The 19,410-nt window shown below is 37.1% G+C and overlaps 1 protein-coding gene and 1 long non-coding RNA gene across 6 annotated transcripts in view; one reads left to right on the top strand and one right to left on the bottom strand.

Annotated features, from left to right (window-relative positions):
- LOC123848297 (uncharacterized) overlaps positions 1 to 19,410 on the top strand; it is an 844,895-nt gene that overhangs the window by 122,817 nt on the left and 702,668 nt on the right. The window lies entirely within an intron of this gene.
- The window catches only part of LOC123848295 (bifunctional heparan sulfate N-deacetylase/N-sulfotransferase 3), a 176,962-nt gene that overhangs the window by 97,705 nt on the left and 59,847 nt on the right, over positions 1 to 19,410 (bottom strand). For all 3 annotated transcript variants that reach the window (XM_045880526.3, XM_045880528.3, XM_045880527.2), the window contains one exon: positions 16,437 to 16,591. In XM_045880526.3, coding sequence (XP_045736482.1) covers positions 16,437 to 16,591 — 155 coding nt within the window. The remainder of the gene's footprint in view (positions 1 to 16,436; positions 16,592 to 19,410) is intronic.

Below are 19,410 nucleotides of genomic sequence, written 5' to 3'. Positions count from 1 at the left end.
AAAACTAAAAGAGAAAAAGAGAAAAAAATTGGTATTCGGGTATTTGAGCAACACTGAAGAATCATTGTTTATTATAATCTTTGATAATATTTACTTAAATTCTTGCTAGTATAAGAATGGTATTTTACCTTTTTAAATTTGAGTCTAGTTTACACATGATGTTACATCAGTTGCAGGTGTACAACTTAGTGATTTGACAAGTTTATACATTATGGTATGTTCACCCCAAGTGTAGCTACCGTCTGTCCCATTCCATCACTATTACAATATCATTGACTCTATTTCTTATGCTCTGCTTTTTATTTCTGACTTACTCATTCCATAACTGCAGGCCTGTATCTCCCACTCTCCATCACCCATTTTGCCCAACCCCCTGTCTCCCTCCCCTTTGGCAACCATCAGTTTATTCTCTGTATTTATAGTTCTGATTCTGCTTTTTGTTTGTTTATTCTCTGTCTTTTTTAAGATTCTATTTATCAGTGGAATCATATGGTATTTGTCTTTCTCGGTCTGACTTATTTTGCTGAGCGTAATAGAATAGTAGTTTTTAAATTTTTTAAAAATATTTTTCTCTGTTTCAATCTTTATAAATAGAACCTTTTAAATTTCCATTCATGACTAGACTTGTTGCCTATTTCCATATTTCTCAGATTAGCAAGTTTAAAAACCAATGTAGTTAGAAAAACCCACAATGATAGGTAACCAAATAAACATTCTATACTCTATAGCAGAAAAAAAAATCTAAAACTTCATTACAACATAGTTTGGAAAAACTTATAAGTGTTTCTCTGCAGTTAATTTTGGTTAGAATGTCCCACTTCCTCAGTATACAGACTTTCATTCTTTGGTTAACTATATCATAGTACGAAAATTTGCATTTACAGTTTACATGGGTTTATGATAAAGTTTCTGTATGTTTACATTTGGTAGTATGTTTTGGAGCTGTTTCTAGAAAAAAAAATTGTTTTGCTTTGCTTTTTAAAGTGGCTTCCTTAAAAGCTATTGCTTTTCACATAGAAAAGAATAAATTTTCCCAGATGATAGGAGCATATTTGAAAAATGAAATTAGAACCTTTTAACCTAAAAGACATATGAGTGCATGTGCATACATGTGCACACACACATGTATTCACGCAATATATATGAAGAAAATGGTTTATGAAACTAGGCCCTTAAATTTGAGGAGCATTTTAATGTTTCTAAAGACAATTTGTTTTCCTAAAGTGAAACTAATGGGCCACACAGGAATGTGAGCTTATGGGAGCCCATAGGGCCTCTAGTATCTGGAGGAGTCCTGTAGCAGTTGCCATGATGGGGAAAGTAAGAAATGGCAGTGAAGGTAGCCCAATACATGCAGAATTATTATCCCAATGAAGCTGACTTTCTTCTTCACTTAGAACAAAACCAGGCAAGTCAGGATTTATCTTTAGGTTAGGGAATTAAGGTTTGGAACTGAATGCTAACATTGTCAATATTAAAATATGTTCCTGTGACAAATGATGGTATCTCTGGTATGGTTTGAAATAAAAGATCCTGAGAGAAATAATTACCTAGTATAAGAATCTGGTTTTTATTTTTTTTCAATTGTTCAAGTAGTCACTGATGTTCGGATTTAAAATTCTGTGCTTCTGTGATACAATCTGTGTGGCTTTAGAAGTGGTTTTATATTCAGGTGCTAAATATAAATGCACCGTCTTTAATCCATGATCAAATCTTAAGCTAACACGTGTAATTTTCCACCTATAAATTTAAGGAAGTAATAACCTCCTAAAATGTGATGGGCACATTTACACAAATTTGGTTAATATTTATAGGTTTGGCCAGTAGATTTATTTCTGTTTTTTTTTAAACATGGTAATATTTAATTCATCATATAAATTTCTGTTTGCTGGTTGGTATGTGAAAAGTCTGCTGTGATGATCATGTTGTTTTTAATATATTTGGTTTAAGAGTTTAAATTCATCCTCTGTTGGCAGCTATTGTATAATAAAGAGTTTGGCTGGTCTTCATCATCCCTGGTTCCTGGAAGATAAGCCTGAAATCCTCAGATTTTCTTGAGTGATAGGAATGTCTTTGTTATTGATGGTGGGCCCCTGAGACCATATCTGAGTCATGCTAACAAGATGACTCAGAATGTGGTTTGGCCATGCCAGAAAGGCGACCCATGTAATTAGAGAGGTGGGGCTTTGAGCCAGGTGATATTGGCCTAACTTCCAGGTAGGGGAGGAGAATTGGAGACTGAGTTCAATCCCATGACCAGTGATTCAATCAATCATGCCTATGAAATGAAACCCCAATAAAAACTCTGGACACCAAGGCCTAGGTGAGCTTCCCTGGTTGATTTTCTTATGGGTCCAAAAACCCCAGGAAGGTGATATTCTTTGTCTCACAGTTTGGATCTAAAAGAAGCATGCCTACAGTAACAGAAGTCTTTGGATTAAAGTGTTAAAGGTGTTAATAATGAAATTTTGTGAAATAGAATGACATTATAGTAACTCATAGAACAGAAGTATGGCCTTACTACTCTGAAGTTACTCAGCTCTGGAAAAGAATATATAGTGTTTCATCAACTACATTATGAGAAAATAATCTTATTCTTCCCATATCTAAAGATACCCAAATCCATGACAATGGAATGGTTGGTGTCTACCAAGAGTCTCAGGGATAGGGAAAGCATAGTATCATGGAGAAAGCACAGATGTAGGAGTCCTAGGCTCAATTTCAGGGCCACCCTTCATTTGTTGTGGGCCTTTGGCAGGTCTCACTAAGCCTCACTTCCTTTGCTTGCCAAGTAGGGGTAACAAAACTATTTATAAAGAGTTGTAGGGAATGGCAACATTATTGGTCATTATTGGTCAATTACTATGTAATTTCCTTTCATTTTATTAACATTATTCTGTTTCTGTTTTAAACAACAAAAGGACAAGGAAAAACGGTAAATTAAGAATCCTTCCACATCACCTCTAGCCTTCAAAAAACTCTTCAGAATTCTTTTTTTTTTTTTTTTAATTTCATTTATTTATTTGACACACAGAGACAGAGAGAGAGCACAAGCAGGGGGAGTGGCAGACGGAGAGGGAGAAGCAGGCTCCCCAGTGAGCAAGAAGCCTCATGTGGGGCTCGATCCGAGGACCCCAGGATCATGACCTAAGCCAAAGGCAGATGCCTAACTGAGCCACTTAGGTGCCCCCAGAATTCTTATTTAAGAGTAGACATTCCTAAAAGAAGACACACTATCACTATCAATCTTATCTAGAAAAAGTTTTACAAAAAAGTATGTATTTTTTTTCTGGAAAAAGTAATTGATATTATGTATAAAATGGGAGGTAAAAATACTCCTGGCAAACCATAAATCTGATAAGGCTGTACTAGCAATATCAGTAAAAACCCTCCTTGACACCATATATTCCCCTTCAAGTACTACCCCAAGTTAACAGCTTAGTTATTTGAAAAACTTAAATGAAATTTAATACACCAAATGCGTTAAGAAATTCCAGTAACAAAAGTTAAGCTAATAATTCAGTGTCAATAATGAAATTTAACCTTCATTTTCTCTGGTAACCTCTAAGAAGGAGTTATCTGGGGGAGAGTGACAGATTTTCTTCTAGTCTTCCCTAATAATTATGTAATTTATTTTGAGTAAGTTTCTATTTAACAGAGCATAATGTTTTCCTCTCTTCGAGTTCCTTTCAGAATTTTTGAAGTGTCGTCATATCATTGTTGAGTGTTTCATAAGTAAACACACCACTAAAGGGTGTACTTTTGTAAGAATGCTCAAAGGAATGAAAACACTTGTACCTTGCGTAGGCTAGGCTAATTTTTTTTTGAATTGCTGGAATTTCTTCAAGTAAACACATGAAGGAGTTTGTAGAAATATCAAAAATGAATTTATGAAGATTTTTTTTAATGCTGTAGCAAAATAACCAAAAATAAAATTATCTGGAGAGACAAAAGAGGAATTGGAGGGTTTAGTTTAATCCAGCTTTCTCAGAGTGTGAAGTGATGAGCTTTATGTGGACCTTTGGGGTCCTCGAGAGGTAATAGAGCTATAAACAATTCAGGGACAGGCTCAAATTCCCAAGGTACTTGCAAGCACGTTTAATCTTTCCGAAACTGCACAGGTTTGATTACAGTAGGAGTCTTTAAGTCTGTATTGTACCAATTTTAATTGAAGTTTAATATTCCAGAAAGAAGAGAAAAGTTGATATTGCTCTTTGTTATAACTACTGCATGCCCTCTGGTATTTAAAATAGCCACCAGGACAGTTAACACTTGTGGTGCTGGCTGCACAAACACAAGAAATCACATAAATTATATAAACAGCTATTTAAAAGAAAAACATGGTGAAAAGTAATTCTGATTATAAGGTTCCGGTGACAGCAGCAACCGTGCCATCGATACTGACATTGACTGCCGTTACCAAAACCTTATAATCAGAGTGTTATTACTTCTCTAGAGAGTTATTTTACACAAATTCAGAATATTAAAATCTGACTTTTTGGGCTTTAGAGCTTGATAGGCCTGGGGTCAAATCCTTTCTCAGCTTTTCCCTGGCTGTGTGATTTAAGGAAAATTATTTAAGCGCTCTGAGCCTCACTTTCTGCACTTTCAATATGGGGCTGATCAGCCTCACAAGTGGTTGTGAGGATATTAACTGAGGACACATGAAAAGCACTAAGCACAGTGTCTGGTAATTACCTGGAGGCTCAGATTTCTCTTCCTACATTTCATGTGGAGAGTCTAGAAGCTTTCTAACTGAAATGCAAGGTTCTGTTTCACGTAGGGGAATGGAATAATAGAATTTCAAGTTTCTCAGTGTTCCCTGATCTGAGCATAAATTAAAGGGAAAGAATGGAGAATTAAGGAGGTTAGTTTGGATGTTGCTGCAATGATCCAGGTGAAGGATGAAAAATGTGGAAGTGGAGTGGGGATAGAAAGTTTTGAAATGGAGCAGGATATGGTGCAAAGAAAGAGTTCATAGAAATTGTTGAATGACTGTGGACACGGAGTGGGAGATATGAAAATGTCAAAGCAGGTGCAAGGTTAGCATTTGAGCGGACTTCACTGTCATATCTTCTCTTGCCATCACTTCCATCCCTGCCACGTTTATAATCACCTCTCAGAAAACAAATGCCCCTTCCATTTTAACTAAATGTAAGATGCCCAAAAAGGAAGGAGCAGTGAAAATTTAGTAGCAGCATGCGTGGATCTGGAAATAAACCTTTCCCCAGCTCCATCCCCACATCTGACTCCAGCCCACCAGTAAGAATTTCTTGGAGAATTCATAAAGGCTTTGAGTTCATTTTGTGTCCAAATAAATTTGGGCACTGAGGGACTATTTTCATGTAGGACATGTACTAAATTTATTTTTCTTTTTATAAAACCAGTTTAAATCACCCTATATGCGTTGGAGATGCAATGTAGAATTTTTTTTTTTTTTTTTTTTTTTTTTTTAGAGATAAAGGAAAGGACTCGAAGAATAGTTTTCCACATTCTCCAGCTTGTTAGGGAGCATGAAGTCTTCCTATAGAATAGAAAAAGGTAATCCGGAAAGGCATTTACAAAGAAAAGGATTCAAAGTTTCTGAGGTAATCAAAACCACTTTCAAAAGTGTAATGATGTATCCATCTAAATGAGGAAAAATGCTGTGCCACTGTAGGAATGGGCAGGAGCTGGTGTCCTCACGTAGGTGAAATTCAGTTTTTAAGGAAAAGCAGCAGTTCATACTTGCATACTTTAAATAAGTATGCACAGATAGAAAATTGGGAAGCCCCAACCTTGATGTTATTTTTGACCTGTTACTACCTTTTGCTTCCTCATCATCCATCCAATAAGAAGCCCTATTGATTCTATTTCAGAAATAGTTTTCACATTGCTCTCCTTTATAATCTTACTTCTGTTGGTTTAAAGTCGGTCTTTATTTCTTCTTCCTTAATTACTTTCATAGTAATCCAATTTGTCTACTTACCTCCAGTCTCTCTGCTCCTCTCCATCCTCAATACTCCCACTCTAATGTTCTGTGATTCTACAGTCTATGTGGAAGTGACAGAACTCTGGGAAGGAGATGACAGTGTCATCTTGGAGTTCAAAGTGCTTAAAACGTGTAATTCTGAAAGTAATTAGATATGAAATTTCAACTTAGGAAAGCAGATTCTAAAACATTCTGATGAAAAAGGGTGAAGCAATTGCTAGGAGTATAGCTAAAGAGGGATAGGGGATTCAAAAAAATACAGTTCTTCACAGAGAATTATAATTATTCAAAACAAGGAAGAAAACATCTATTTAACATAGTGATTAAGAGTCAGAAACCTCTGAATTCAAGTGCCCGATCTGTGGCTTAGCTGTGTGGTTTGGAGCAATTACTAAACCTCTTCAAATATCAACTTTGTTTTCTATAAAATGGAGATGACATCAGAAGGGTTGTGATGAGGATTAAATTTTCTTTAAGATTTTTTATTTATTCGTTTGAGAGAGAGCGAGCGAGCGAGAGAGAACACCAGCAGGGGCAGGATTAAATATGATTAATAAGAGAAAAAATAAGATTATTAATTAAGAGTTCCAGCCACATATTGAAGAGTCAATATTATTAGCTATTGTCTATAGAAACTAACTACTTACAGGGCCCTCACAGACACCAGGGTTTAAAACAGGTACATGAGATGAAAGGAAGTGCACATAACCAAGGATGAAAAAAATTAACAGAACAAAATAAGCAGAAAAGGTAAAAAAATTAAGTGAAGGAGGCTAAAGTTCAAAGTGAGTTTATTTTCCATAAATTGCTAATTAAAAACAACTCTAATCAGCAAAAGATACACAAGAAATATCATTCCATGGTCACAGTTGGAGAGGGGGTGGCTGAAATACTTTGACGATCAGGGTAGAAAGCAGAAATGTCCAGTATCTTCTGATTCTACTTTCCCTATCAAAGAGAACAGCTTTTCAAAATATATATGATGGTATAAACATAAACTTAGATGAAAGACCTGATGAACTAAACTGTAAAGTATTATATACTAAAGTATTTCAATATTCTCCAGGTTCAGAAGAGCACATTTTAAGGTAATTAAAAAAAAGGATAGATTTTTTATTAACTTAAGACATGCTATTCTGAGCCTGTTCAACCTGATCAATAACTTGATGAAGATGCGCAAATCATACTGACAAAATATACTTGTAAGATATATGTATGACACAAAGCTAGGAAAGATGTAATGCATGTTAAATAACAGAATCAATCTTTATAAATGTATTGATAGACTGGAACACTGAACACATAACAAATATGAAATGTTAAAGGGACAGTTTTAATCTCAATGCTAGCATTTAGTTAACAAAATCTATTGGCCAAAAACAAATACCTGAAGACTTACTAAATAGCTCATGGGCAGACACAGATATGATATGATGGTTTAAAAAATGTGATCTTTGACTACATAAATAGGAATAAAGTGTACATGAAGAGAAAAATGTTTTACTGTTTTCTGTTCTAGTAATGGTCAACTTGGGGCAACATATATTGGGAAGCAGATTGACGAGTTGGAGGTTGTACAATTACGGCAACTGGGATGATGAGGGGATCTGAAAACCTATGGAATGCTTCAAGATACATAACTTAGACAGAAGCATATGTAACGGTATTAATCATGCCTTTTTATTTTCTATATTTCTGATGCTTTGACATCTGAGAGCTTGCCGACCCTGCAAAGACTGCCTCTCCCAGGGCCATCCATTTCCTAGAGATAATTAAACACCTACCCAAGAGCATGTTCTTCGAGGGCAAACCAACCAGTTCGGGCTCCCTCCTCTCAACTACTTCCTTCTTAAGCTGAGCTGCTCCTCCCTGCCTGCCGTAATCACCTCCTGGCCAGGTATAACACAATTAGGAAGAGTCCCTTTACAACAGTGATTGCTGAAATTGTCATCCAACCAGCCAATCCTAAACCTGTTTACCCTGCCTTGTCTTGCCTCTCCTGTAGAAACCACAGTAAAGGCTCTTGCCCATGCATTCCCCTTACTCTGTTTCTTGATTGACTCTAGTGCTACCCCATGGTGCCCTGGATGGTGTGGTGTGCTCTCTCCTCTTTGGGAACTGTGAATACAATGGCAGTCTTCTGATCTGATGATCTCACCATACCCACATAATAATAAAACCTACATTTTTAAACAATAATGATCTAATCTTAAGATCCAGAACAATATTTATTTATATTTTCATCTACCAAACATTGAGCACCTACTAGGTGTCAATCAGCATTCTGTGTACACAACTACCTAGATCAGAAGAACAACTCTACTTGAATGTGTAAGATTGTCTTCCTCTTCTATAACTTACCTTCTGAGTACACTCATTCAAGTTCCTTGTAAATCATACAACTGATTATATTCAGGGGGTAATATTCAAAATATTTACCAGCCAGCATTCTCTGCAACTGATCACTCAGAACTGTTGCCTGCCATAGAGCTGGAGAGGGATGCTGGCGACTCGGAGCCAGGCCCCTTTAGTTGCTGAGCAGTTGGGAGGTTTGGGACATCCTGGGGGAGGGTCTGAGGTTAGCGGGGGGTAAGGGTAGTAGCACTGACACATTTCAATATTGGAATCAACTGGCATGGCCATATTAGAACTTTTACGTTGAATATTAGTTCTGATAATATATCCCTTGGTCTCCTCTTCTGTCTCTTGTCCTTACCAAGTTCCTTTTTATGATGTAAATTATAGACTTCACCTTATTAGTCATCATGCCCTGAGTAATGGCTAGTGCTTTCTTAAACTGTGCTACTTGGATAACTCCAGAAGTGGTTTACCAGCTCAGGGTAGACTTTTACATCCTGATTTGAACTCTGTTTCTATTAGGACCACCAGAATTGTGCTTTGTTTTCAATATCAATAAAATAAAAACCTTATGTGTCTTTTTGTAAAGTGCTTCACTGAAGTGAAAATGATGGAATTCATTCATTTTCTAGCTGGCAAGCAAACTAATTAAAAGATTATCATATATTCCTTAAGCCAGCAAGTCTTTCAGTATATTTTAAATTACATTTTGATACTATTATCTTTATTTCCATATTAGAAAAGTTAATGTGCTCACTAATCTAAAAAGTTGCTCACTTGACAATAGACATTTCAGCTAATGTGAATTAGCAGTTCTGCTGAACTTGGAAAAGAAGGGGAGCAGAGGACACTATTTAAAGGAATAATGATAATGCAGTAAAAAAGTACAATCCTCAGCAAGATTTTATGTTTTCAGGATCAGAAACATTGTTCTACTACTACTAATACTATTGTCTGTAACAGTGTTAAGTATTATCTGATATTGGCAATGAGTTCTATGGTGAAAATTTCTACTAATTATTTTATCATTAAAATTAAGCCACTGTAATTTACCAAAAATGTTAGATCTAATTCTTCAATTGAGAGTATGTATCTTGATGATTTTTTGAGGCTTAAAAGCAGTAAGTTATTTACTTATTGAATGAAATTTTGTCCAATTCTAAAAGCTGTACGATAGATATTTCAAACTGTGTTAGGTTATTAACAAATGTTACAATTAATCCTTGCCTCAGATATAGTACCTTTCAAAAAAACCCACACTTGTGAACATTTCATTTTAATACCTGAATTAGCCCATATTTGATACCTAAAAATATTTTCTAATCTGCCTCTAAAGCTGTATTTCCTGGTGGCTGTAACCATCAAATGCAAGTTTGCTTAAAGGATTTACCTGACCTTCCATAATAAGCTATTAGACAGAGCTTTCAAAGCTAAATTAAAATGGTCATCAAATTCCCTTGTGAGACAGAAGTGTCCACATTGTGCAAAAGGATAATAGATCAGATGCATTTGCTAAAACTCAGTGAAAATAACAGGTGTTTGGCTATATAGATGGTGATAGAGAATGCTCAAACAAAAGAGTTTTACATCATAGTCTCAGATTCTCTTAGTTGGAAAAATAAATGTTTTCTAATTCAATCACTCATTTGAATGTTGAATTTCATCCCTGAGATCCCGATCTTGTTTGAATACCCAGTTGCTCCCAGAGCAACACATTGCTTTCTTTGTATGTTCTTTCAGTTCCTTCACTGGGAGAAACACTCCTGCTCATGTTAAAATTCAGAGCCTCCAAGCTGGTGGAGAAAAGCAGGATGTTACCTAATTTAGACATGCGCTATTATCAACACAGGTTAAGCTTTTGCTTTTTTCATCCAGTGAGTTGAGAGTTGAGGCAAAATTTCCTCCAGAATAGTTTCCATTGAATTAAAGTAGCCTCTCTATCCGTGACAAAAGATACTCATTCATGTGGAAAGGCTCAGATTTAGTTGTTTGTCTCCTTTCCCAACATTTTAGAAACTCTGCCGATCTTAGGGAACCTCAGGGAAAAGTTGCCTTAGGAGACCCACCTCTAGTTCTCAATTTCTCTTATGTTATCAGAATTACCAAATATTCCTTTGGATTACCAGGCAGAAGGGAAATCTAGATTTACTCCTTTGAATTGGGTTGACAGACTAGTGAGAAAGCCTGGGGGGAAGGGGTGTGTTAGAATTCATACAGTTTTAGAAGACCTGGATTTCTGGGTTTAATTCTACCTCTAGTGAGCTTTATAATCCTGAGTGAGTCACTGTATTTCTCTGATTTTCAGTTTCCTTATCTATAAAGTGAGAATAAATATACCTATAATTCAAGGTTGTTTTAAGAATTAAAGGAAATAATACAGAATATATAAAAAACTAAAACCCTTTTCTCCTTATCGCTTTACATTTAACAGCAAAGCAGCTTTGTAACCCTAATGCCTTAATGGGAAGTGAAAGAGTTAACATTTGTTTAGAAGATGTATAGAATTCACATGAACCAAATGTCATCACAATAGAGAATAAGCTTTTAACCTTGAGGATTTTTGTTCCTCTTACCTGTCACTCTAAACACCTGAGGAGCCTAGGCAACAATTGAAGACGGCAATTTTCTGATACTGAATATATAATGATCATAAAAACAACAGCTGCTATTTACTGTTAGGTTCTAATCACTGTTCGCAATCGCTTTACATGCATATTCTTTCACGTGGTTATGGCTGGGAGGGACTGGTCCTGGATTTAGTCTTTTTTCTTGTCTGTCCTTTCCTGACAAAAAGAAATCCATAGGTCCTATATTTGATTAACATTAAAGAACACATTTGGCCTATTTCTGAATACCCTCTGCGACTGTTCTCTATGCCTTGAGGACCATAATTTGGGTTGTCAACCTGTAGTTAGGAATGATATTTCAAAGAAAATGTCCTTTGCCTGGCACTTGAGTGAGGAGTGAGAATGACCAAATTTCAGTGTGGGTAAATAGACAACTGCCTGTCTGGAGTCCTCCCATGTGTTTGAATTATTCTTTCAATTCATGATGCTTTTTAGTTGAGCATTCTTAAAAGATGTGTGTAATTCCTGTGCATGTCTGTTCTTACTAGGTATACTTTAAGTATTTACACTTGTTTTAAGTACAAACATAATATTCATTGATTCATTCATTCAAGTAATAATAGAACACCTATTATCTAGATACTTTTTTAGTGGCACAGGAATATAGATAGCAATGAATGTCACGTCATTCATCAAATCTGCCTTGATAAGCTGTTTTCTTTTGAAAGCAACCAAAAACAACAACAAACAACAAAAACCTCCCTGCTTACTTCCCAGTTTTTAATTTTTTATTAGTACTTTCTTTCACTCTATTTATGTATTTTCTTCTTTCACAAATTCCTTTCTTTCTCCACAGATAAAAGAAGAAAATACAAAGTAATTTTCTTCTTTACATCCTTTCTTGCTGATTAATGTTGCTTATATCAGCAAGTCTTAGACTTCTGAAGATGACAAAATTAATGTTTGCTGTGTTGAGAGAGTTTTTAGTGCTCTCCATTAAAAATTGAGACAATGTTTACACACTCTTACATGCTGTTTACCATTTTGTTTATATCCCGTGATGGAAAAAGGAGGCTCTTCATCTCACAAGAGTTTGAAAATTCTATCAGAACATTTTCACAATATTGGTATGGAGGACTATTCTCATCTTCTTGACAAAATGTCAATGGATGGCCGTGGTGCACTTGAAACTGCGTATCTGTTTTGGGCAGTCACTGAAATTCAAAGACAAGTATGGGCTCCTAATGCTATCCGTAAAGTGTTTGGTCTTCCATATCCTCAAGAAAAAAATGTATTTTATAAATTCTAACCTTGTACACATTTAAGTAAGGTACCATGGGGATTGACTACCCAAACATCTTGGCTCTGTCAGTTTATATAGAGTATGACTCCATGATAAGTGAGTCCAGTACTCTGAAATGCTGAGTAACCAAAAAGCTAAGTTATATGGCCAGGTGGCCGGCCTAGGGAGACATAACCCTTACTCTTGTTACCACAGATTGACAACCACAATCTCTTATGCCATTTTAGGGTGAAATATGTTAAGGATAGGTATGTGATAAATAGAACTATAATGTGTAAGAACATATAATACAGGGAACTATAATGTTTAAGGACTATAATGTTGGGAAAGGCATATATGTGGGGAAACCTCAAAGTTGAACTGTTATATTTCAAATCAATCATTTCTAGTTATGGGGTCAGGACCTTAAATCTCTGGTAAAACATTTTCTGTTTGTCAGGGGAGCAATTATATTTTAGAGTTTTTCAAAATCATACTTAAATTAACCAGTGTTGTGTATTTTAATTCATTTTGCACACTGGGCTAAGTCTACAATTAGTAGGATTTGCTTAGAAACATGATTTGATGGTTTTAGAATTATTCACAATATAACTTATGAACATTGTAATATCAGCCTTATGGTTTTCAAATAAGAAAAAAGGCTATAATAAATAAAATATATTACATTTCAAATCCTTTTTGAGTGGTAATTTCTGTTGCCTTGATCATTTATGCTACAAATACTTATTGAGTTACCTTCATGATATAGGAACTGCCATAATGTGATGAACAGAATATAGTTCCTTCCCCAAGGCACTCCCTGCCCAGGGTGGGAGAATGCTGGGTAAATAGACAACTGCCTCTCTGGAGTCTTCCCATGTGTTTGTGTACCCATTAGTATTATTCATAGAAACATAAATACTGGTGCACCTGGGTGGCTCTGTCGTTAAGCATCTGCCTTCAGCTTGGGTCATGATCCAGGGTCCTGGGATCGAGCCCCGCATTGGGCTTCCTGCTCAGCGGGAAGCCTCCTTGTCCCTCTCCCACTCCCCCTACTTGTGTTCCTGCTCTTGCTATCTCTCTCTGTCAAATAAATAAATAAAATCTTAAAAAAACAAACAAACAAACAAAAAACAAATGCTGTATTGGCTTGTGAATCTCCATATACCATCCTGCTGATTACAAGCACATTTTCTTGAATACTGTACTTACTAGGACTTTTACTGTAAATTTCCCTGTCAGGAATCAGAAACCCTTCAGTATAAAACAGTGTATCAGTCACATGAATGTTTCATCACTATAACATATGTGTTTGCAATGTGTTTAAATGGTTTTCTTCTCATTTCCATTACCTTCCTGGCTCGAGTCTTCATTACCTTGTCCCCACATTATGGTCTCCTACCTGGTCTTTTCCCTCATCCTCATTGCACTCCAGTTCTTACTGACATGTAAATCTTATCCTTATTTTAGGTGTTCCGAAAATCCTATTTCCATAAGTACATTTTCCTGGACACTTCCTGTGACACTTACTTCTCTGAACTGTGGGGTTTTATATCTGTACAGTTTAGCACCAGGTCATGGAATATCTCATTTTGTTGGAGGATTGTTTTATGTGCATATTTTGCCTTCCTGGTATAGCAAGAAGCTCCTTCCAGAAGAGGGAGCCATGTCTTATGAGCTCTGACTAAACTGTCATATAGGTAAGTCTTGTGAGTGTCTTGTGAAGTTTTTCTTTTTTAAATTCAATTTAGTTAACATATACTATAATATTACTTTCAGGGATAGAGTTTAGTGATTCATCAATTGGATACACCAGCCAGTGCTCATGAGATCGAGTACCCTCCTTAATGCCCATCACCCAATCACCCCTTCCCCCACCCACCTCCCCACCAGCAACCCTGTTTGTCTGCTAGAGTTCAGCATCTCTTATGGTTTGCCTCCCTTTCTATTTCCATATTATTTTATTTTCCCTTCCTTTCCCCTCTGTTCATCTGTTTTGTTTCTTAAATTCTACATATGAGTGAAATCATATGGTATTTGTCTTTCTCTGACTTATTTCGCTTAGCATAATACACTGTAGCTCCATCCATGTCATTGGAAATGGCAAGATTTCATTCTTTTTGATGGCTGAGTAATATTCCATTATATATATGTCTTCTTTATTCATTCATCTGTCGATGGACATCTGAGCTCTTTCCATATTTTGGCTATTGTGGACGCTGCTATAACCTTCTGCCTCTCTCTCCTGCACCTTATCTTCTGGGACCCCTATTACCCAGATATTATTTCACTTTATGGGATCAGTGAATTCTCTAAGTCTCCCTTTGTGATCCAGTAGTTTTCTTTCTTCTTTTCAGCTTCCCTATTTTCCATCATTTTATCTTCTATATCATTGACTCGCTCTTCTGCCTCATTCATCCTTGTTTTTATATCCTCCCTTTGGGACTGCATCTCGGTAACAGCATGTTTAATTTCGGCCTGACTACATTTTAGTTCTTTTATTTCTACAGTAAGGGATTCTCTAGTGTCTTCTATGCTTTTCTCAAGCCCAGGTAGTATCTTTATAATCATTATTTTAAACTCTAGTTCAGACATCTTACTTATATCCATATTGATTGAATCCCTGGCAGTGAGTACTACCTCCTGTTCTTTCTTTTGGTCGTGAATTTCCCTAGCTCATCATTTTGTCCAGAAAAGAATATAAGAAAGAAAGAGAAAAAACAACAATAACAACAACAGATAAAAAACAAACAAACCAGAAAAAAACAAAAACAAAACAAGAAAAAAACAAGAAACAAAACAAAGCAAAGAACTAGACTGGGTGTGTTTTGGTCTGCTTGTTAAAAGAAACGAGATCCCAAAATAAGAAAGAAAGAAAACTTATATATATACAAAAATAAAATAAAATACAATGAAAGGAAACAAAAATAATATATATAACATATATAAAAATAAAAATTATAAAAGAATAAAAAATTAATTGAAAAAAATAAGAGAATAACTGAAAAAATATTACTGAAAGACTAAAGAATAATAATAAAAAACAACAACAACGAATGCTATATACTGTTTTCCCCAAGAGCTGAAGCTTTGCAGGCCTCTATGATCAGTAAACTTGGTGTTAGCCAGTTGTTCCTGCTGGTCTTCTGGGAGAAGGGCCTTTTGCACAGATTCTCAGGTGCACTTGCCCTCTTGCACATGTGCCTCTCTTGCTAAGGAGGCTGGGCTGTAAGCAGCTCCGGATTCCACTCTGGTGCTGTTTTGTTCCCTGAAGGCTTTCAGCACTGATGGGTGGGATGAATATGGCTGTCCCCTGCTCTCCAGCCTGGGAGCTGAAAATTCGCACCCCCCCGCTCTTCAGTGAGCCCTCAAAGAAAAGTAGTCAATCACTCTGGTCTCCCTGGTTTCTGAACTCTCTGTTCACCCAGCCTGTGACCGAGCGTTTTTATCTCAGGCACATGACTGAATTTCAAAACTCCAAATTTTAAGGATTCCTGCAGTGCGAATCTGCACTGTTCCTCCCCGGGGAGAGAGAGGGTCTTGCCATGCTTCTGCCTTTTGCTGGACCACTGTCAGGAAAGCGGTCACACGACTGTGCAGCGGTTTGCAGTTTATGGCAACACTGAGCAGAGAGCTGGCACCTAGACTCACTGTTCTCAGCTGCTTCCCCACTCCTCTCCCTGGGAACTCTGCTGCACCCAGGCACCCCCGTTCTTCTTGTGACCCCAGGGATCCTGTCACAGGGATTCCACCCCACTTTACCACCTGAGCACCTTTAAGCCCAGGACATCCCTCACTGTAGCAGACTTCTAAAAGTTTCAATTTTGTGTTCCGCTGCTTACAATACCTTGTGGTAGCCTCCTTAAGCAGGCTCCCTCCCCTCCACCGTATCCTCAGATATATCACCCCAGATTCGAGTCTCTGCACCTCCTACCTTCCATAGAGTGGTCGCCTTTCTACTCGTAGAATTGCAGCATTTCTTTTCTCAGATCTCTGATTGATTTTGCAGGTGTTCAGAATGATTTGATAACGACCTAGCTGTATTCGAGGGACCAGGCAAGCTTAGGGTCTCCTACTTCTCCACTATCCTAACTCCATCCCTGTGAATTTTTTTCTTAAATTAGACCCTCAAAGCAGTAGGCATAGTATTGAGCATGCAATACAAATTCAAAAATCACATCATGAAAGGCTGCAATACCAAGTTGTTCTAATGCCATTGTACACTAGCTCAATGTAATATTCAAAGTGAGTTACTTACTAAGGCAAATTTTTTGTTGAGAATCATCTGCTCCACCAAAGATGACTCATTATGGAAGAGGTGGGGTTGCATATGGCTCCACATATGAGGAAACCACCAAAACTCATCCACAGACCCCAGAAGATGGTCATCCCCTTCATCTTCCTCTTCAGTTCCTTCAGGGGAAAAAGATTGTTAATTCCAGTTACAGTGATTATCTGCCCATCCATCCATCCATCCATCCATCCATCCATCCATCCATCCATCCATCCATTTATGTACTCGCATATATGTATTTAGAAGACACCACTTATACTTTCTTTGATCATAGAAGGCTTTGAACATGAAATGTAGTAAAGAAAAACCTATTACTCAGGGAAGAACCAGAGACTGTGACAAAACTCTTTTAAAAGTTTTTCAACATGAGACATGGGTATAAAATTACTGCAAAATGGAAATACACAATCATTCCCAAGGACATTAGAACTCTTTCAGTGTCTTTGTATAATCTGTAGTTTAGAGAGAATGGGGAGATAAGTAGGAAATGGAATCAAGGGAATGTGAATAAAGAAATGAGTGGCAGATCTCCAGCAGCAGGTCATTCTGACATGGGTTATGACACCACAGTCACAATAAAATAATTCCATAATTTATTTGGGTTCATCATTGGCTCTGAGAAGAAGCTACTCAGTATTTAGTGAAAACTAAGGCATAAACAAGGAGGAAAAAAGGAAATGTAAGAATTGTTATTTGGAAAATTAGAGAAAATTGAAGGGAAGAAAGGAGAAAGGATGAAAGAGGCTGGAAAGTAGTAAAGTCATAGTAAAACAAGACAAGCAGCTCCTTGGTGGTACTCATGTTTCTCATGCTTGTTCTTTCTCTCATGTTCCTGGAAGCAAATTTCCCGTCAAGAAACTCCTATTTCCTTGAGAGTCAGCCCTGTTGTCATTCTTCTTATTTTTCCTATTTGGACATGTTTTATTTCCTCCATTTTTCCTGACCTGCAGTTTAGTTGAGTGTGGGAAATTCCTCAATTTTCTTAACTTGAGGGGGGATAGGACTCTCTCGGTTTCTTTACGAAAGCATGAAATGAGAGCAGTAGAGGGTGCCTCACTACTATCCTGGCATATCAGAAGATGATATTAATCATCACAAAGTTAGGCAACCACACTTAAATTTCAGCCACAACACTGAATCTAACAAGCTCCTAGAATATAGAATAGTAGGTTCTTCAAATGATGTTCCCTCTGTGTGGAGAAAATATTCTCTCATATTTCAAAAATTTCATTTTTCTGGGGACTCAGTCAGTTAAACATCTGCCTTCGGCTCGGGTCATGATCCCAGGGTCCTGGGACCTAGTCCCGCATTGGGCTCCTTGCTTGGTGGGGAGCCTGCTTCTCCCTCTGCCTGCCGCTCCCCCTGCTTGTGCTCTCTCTCTCTGAAAAATAAATAAATAAAATCTTGAAAAAATTTCATTTTTCTGATATGACTGGTTTCAGTAGTGCCCTACAGGCTACAGATGGAGGGTAGACTGCTCCCCTCGCCCAGCCAACTAAGCCCAGTGCCTGTCACTACTGCTCTTCTCTTCATTTTCCTGAGAGAAGGAAGGCAGAGCCCACTGGCAGGAAAGAATCAGATCCCTGTGGTTTACTGGGCAGTGAAAGTGACTTACCAAAGATAAAAGCATGGCATGAGGCAGCACAGGGAGAACAAGGATTAGTAAGGTAGAATGAGTGGAATCACATAATTCTTCAAGAGGACAGATTTTAATTTCACTTTTATATGGTTAAATACTCTGCTGATATGAAGAAACTTTTTTCTTTATATATAAAGGGCACCTTTAAATTGAATCTGTTTTAGTTCCCTAATATTTTTCTCTTCATCACACGTTCATGTTACCATAATATTGTGGAACAAGCAGAGCCTTTAGAGTTAGAAGTTTTTAGTTTATTTGTAGCTCCCAACACATTTGAATTGTGTGATTGTGGGCAAGTCACATAACCCCTTTAATGTCTGTATTTATGTAGGTAAAAGACAGATAGCAATACCTATTTTATTCTTTTGGGGAAGGAAGTGGCACTATAATCCTGGCACATATTGGGTAATCTAAAATGCCTTTTTCCTTTCTTTTTATGTTTTCTACTCCTGTTCTCCTTGTGTCTTTTGTGGGTCTCCTTGAGTTTTATTTTTTTCCATGATAATACTGCATGACGGTGTGGTGGAAGGTCTCACCTGGGTGTTATGTGGCAGATGGGACACTGTGTTCAAGAACTGACCACACCATATTAACTGACTAGCCTGACTAGTGAGTCACCAGCAAAAGCATTCTTGGGGCTTCTGAGTGATTATTTTACAGTTCAAGGAAAACTTCTAGAGAGGAATACAAAGGAAGAGGAATATATGGATTCAGGATTTAGAATCTCTGGTGACCCCAATCATTGCAGGGTCTTGGGCCCTGCTACCTTTTAGGTGATAAATATGGTGGCCATGGTGAAGAAGCATTTGTTACATTGACTGGTGATGCTTCCATATATGGTTTTTTTGACATAAGGATGATGTAATCTAGTTTCCCCACAATTAAACTTCTCTACTTACACCCAAGAGACTCTCCTCTTTCTTAACATTTTGTATATCCTCAGGATACCATATTAGTTAAGATTACCATCAGTTACTTATTGCAGTTTTACTTTACTTTGAAAAGAGGCATAAGTCTCTTGGGGTTTCCCAGTAATCAGTGCATTCCCGACTTCCACTCCTCTGTATAAACTGAATGTGGGTAGAGATGACATTTCCTAGATTGTGAAAAGTCACCCTCTACTGCTTTAAATCTCTATCCTCTGCCCCCTATAACTTCTATCTTTCCCTGCATCTTTCTTCTCATTTCTCTTTTGTTCATTTTTCTAGTTGGACTTCACCCAAAGTTTCTTTATCAGGACAGTGGAAAGGTAGCTTTGGAAGGATAGTGCAGGCATTTGTTTTCCTTTCCTGAATATCA

The sequence above is a fragment of the Mirounga angustirostris genome, unplaced genomic scaffold, assembly GCF_029215605.1.
Source record: "Mirounga angustirostris isolate CCGP_5_RB_7025 unplaced genomic scaffold, mMirAng1.0.hap1 SCAF_2, whole genome shotgun sequence".
Classification (NCBI taxonomy): Eukaryota; Metazoa; Chordata; class Mammalia; order Carnivora; family Phocidae; genus Mirounga; species Mirounga angustirostris.
The sequence above is the reverse complement of the archived record's forward strand: the minus strand, read 5'-3'. Positions and strand labels throughout refer to the sequence as shown.